Genomic DNA, 2,930 nt, shown 5'->3' on the forward strand with positions numbered 1-2,930 from the left:
TAGAAAACTGCTCTCCAGTTTCCAAATGCCCCTGAGGTAGCATCAACCCAATTGAGAACCACAGTATTCCAGCATGAGCTCCCCTGTCAGACCACTCGGTTGAGCAAACTGCCCACTTGAAAAAATATGGAGCATGGGGTGGGAAGTTCAGGTTTGGGAGGACAATAGGAAACTGCAACCCATGCACAAGGGTTAGCATGATTAGAATTTACTTAGCACACATTTTGCAGGGGATTGACCTCTGTTAAACTCAAACAAAAGCAATGGAAACTCGGTTGCTATCATCTCTTCTGGGAGACAGAGTGCAGCGCAGATGACAGAGGGGGCAGGACCTCCTTGACTGTTTGTAGTTCTAGTCCCTATCATATGGTCTAGGGCAGTGGTTCCCAGTATGGGGCACATGCCCCACAGGGGGGCAATTTGATTTTTAAGGGGGACAATTTGAGAATGAGTTACTAACAGTGAATTTTTTGTATGTCTTATGTTCTAGGGGCCTCATACACAGTATGTAGATATATATTATGACATATATTTATGCATTTCAGTTCTGTATTATATGTTTTGAAACTTTATTTGCTATTTTTTCATATTATTACTATTTTTTAACAGTTTCTTAGTGATTTCTTCCTCAGTACTTCAACTATCCTTTCATTCTTTTAATTTTCTCTTTCATGGATGCCATATCCTTTGGAAGCTTGTTTAAATCAAGTTAATGGCCTTTAGGCTTCCTCCACATGAATAGGAGTTCACTTTTTTAATAAGAATTATATGTCACATGGGGGGGGGCGGGCATCAGGATTTTAGAGATGCTTATGTGGGATATGGCACTTGATCTTGGACTTCCTAGCCTCCAGAACTGTGAGATGTAAATGTTGCTTAAGTCACCAGTCTACGATAGTTTTGTTACAGCAGCCCCAGCTGAATAAGATGACCACCCTACTCCAGAAAGATTTGGATAGATATTGTATGTATAAATGAGAACAGAATGCTAAGAAAAAGGAACAAACAGAAACCAAGAAAGAGTGCTCAGACACTTAAAATATATGACTGCACTCTTGCAGCTCAGCCACCGACATGCCATCCAGACCGAGGAAGACCCGAAAACTTCAGGGCCATGTGAGCTACAGCCATGGCCACGGCTGCATCGGCAAGCGCAGGAAGCACCCGGGCGGGGGGGGGGGGGGGGGCGGGCATGGTAATGCTGGTGGCCTGCATCATCACAGGATCAACTTCGACAAATATCACCCAGGTTACTTTGAGAAAGTTGGTATGAGGCATTACCCCTTAAAGAGGAACCAGAGCTTCTGCCCAGCTGTCAACCTTGATAAACTGTGGACCCTGGTCAGTGAGCAGACACGGGTAAATGCTGCCAAAAGCAAGACTGGAGCTGCTCCTATCATTGATGTGGTGCGATTGGGCTACTACAAAGTTCTGGGGAAGGGAAAGCTCCCAAAGCAGCCTGTCATTGTGAAGGCCAAGTTCTTCAGCAGAAGAGCCCAGGAGAAGATTAAGGGTGTTGGTGGGACCTGTGTCCTGGCAGCTTGAAGCTACATGGAGGGAAGTTCATTAAAATGTCCACAAGTACAGATGCCTTCTGGTCTAGGTCCTTTGGCATCTCTACTCCCCTACCTGTACTTCGAAAACCTCCCCAACAGGTTCAAGGAGTTAGGGTATCAAGGCCTGGGGTCCTCTGCAAACTTCCCTGAGGAAGAAAGAGGCCTTTGGACCGATACCTGACTTGAACTTTTCATTTATAAAGTGAGAATGATAACTGTTGGTAACATGTGTAGATAGGTATTAAATAGTTGAAAGGTCTGTTTGCATTGTAAAAAAATATATATGACTGCACAATTAAAAGTTTAATAGAAATGATAGAATGTGAAGTTAAGAAAAATCTTCCAGAACATAGAAGAAAAAGAGAATAAGACAGAAAATATGAAGAGAAAAATTCACAGAAGATCACTTCCAAAGTCCTGGCATCTACTTTTCCGGAGTTTAAAACAGAGAATGATGAAAACACAAAGGTGAAATAATTAAGGAAATAGAAGAAAAAGGCTCAGAATTTTCAAAACAAAAGGGCTACCAAATGCCCAGTAAGAATAAAGAAACAATTCTTCTGCTTAGACACACTCATTGTGAAATTTCAGAGCACCAAGGATCAAGATTCTAAGAGGTTCCAAAGAAAAAAATAGCTCCCCTATAAAGAAAAAGACTCCACTGGCATCATATTTCTAATCCAAAGCCACAGTTGCCAAAATGCAGTAGAATAAAGTCTTTCAAAGTTTTGAGAGCAAATTATTTTAAAACTTGAATTCCATACCAAACTAAACAAACATTTAAATGTGAACACCTACTAAAATCAGTTTCAGATATTTAACAATGAAAGACGTTTACTTCTATATCTCCTTTCTGAGGGAATTTCTTGGGTCCATCCATGTCACAAAACTAAGGGAAAATCCCAGAAAGGGGAAAGCTTTTAATAGAAGAAATAATAGAATTTACCCAGGAAATTCCTGGATGCCAATTGTCAGTTGACCTAGCATGCAATTAGTCCCCATTAAAAGAGAATATCAATGAACTCTACGAAAAACATTTTCAAGAAGAATGGATTCCAAGAAATATCTAGAATGAGGATAAGCCAAATATGATAAAGAAGGCATATGTTTCTTCTAGACCAACAAGAGGAAAGATCATCAGAAACTCCAGGGGAAATAAAAAGTTGTGCAGATAAATCATAGTCCAAGTAGGAAGTAAACTGAAATGTGGCCCTGTTTTGAGCACGTGGCTGAGTATGAGAAAGAAGGCTCTATTTGTTCTTGATGCTGACACATTCTGCTTTGCATGGCCTGGGGTCACAACATTTGGAACCATTGAGAAGAAATGTAATCATGGCACACTGCTTAGCTCTGCAACAATATTTACATAGCCGT

The 2,930-nt window shown here is 40.9% G+C and overlaps 1 protein-coding gene across 1 annotated transcript; it reads left to right on the forward strand.

Annotated features, from left to right (window-relative positions):
* Positions 1-1,074: 1,074 nt before the first annotated feature.
* Positions 1,075-1,573, forward strand: LOC132234282 (large ribosomal subunit protein uL15-like). Its single transcript, XM_059695311.1, has one exon. It carries the CDS (start codon positions 1,075-1,077, stop codon positions 1,543-1,545), a length of 471 nt encoding a protein of 156 aa, XP_059551294.1. The 3' UTR covers positions 1,546-1,573.
* Positions 1,574-2,930: the final 1,357 nt, after the last annotated feature.

Source organism: Myotis daubentonii, chromosome 5, assembly GCF_963259705.1.
Source record: "Myotis daubentonii chromosome 5, mMyoDau2.1, whole genome shotgun sequence".
In the NCBI taxonomy this organism is placed as follows: domain Eukaryota; kingdom Metazoa; phylum Chordata; class Mammalia; order Chiroptera; family Vespertilionidae; genus Myotis; species Myotis daubentonii.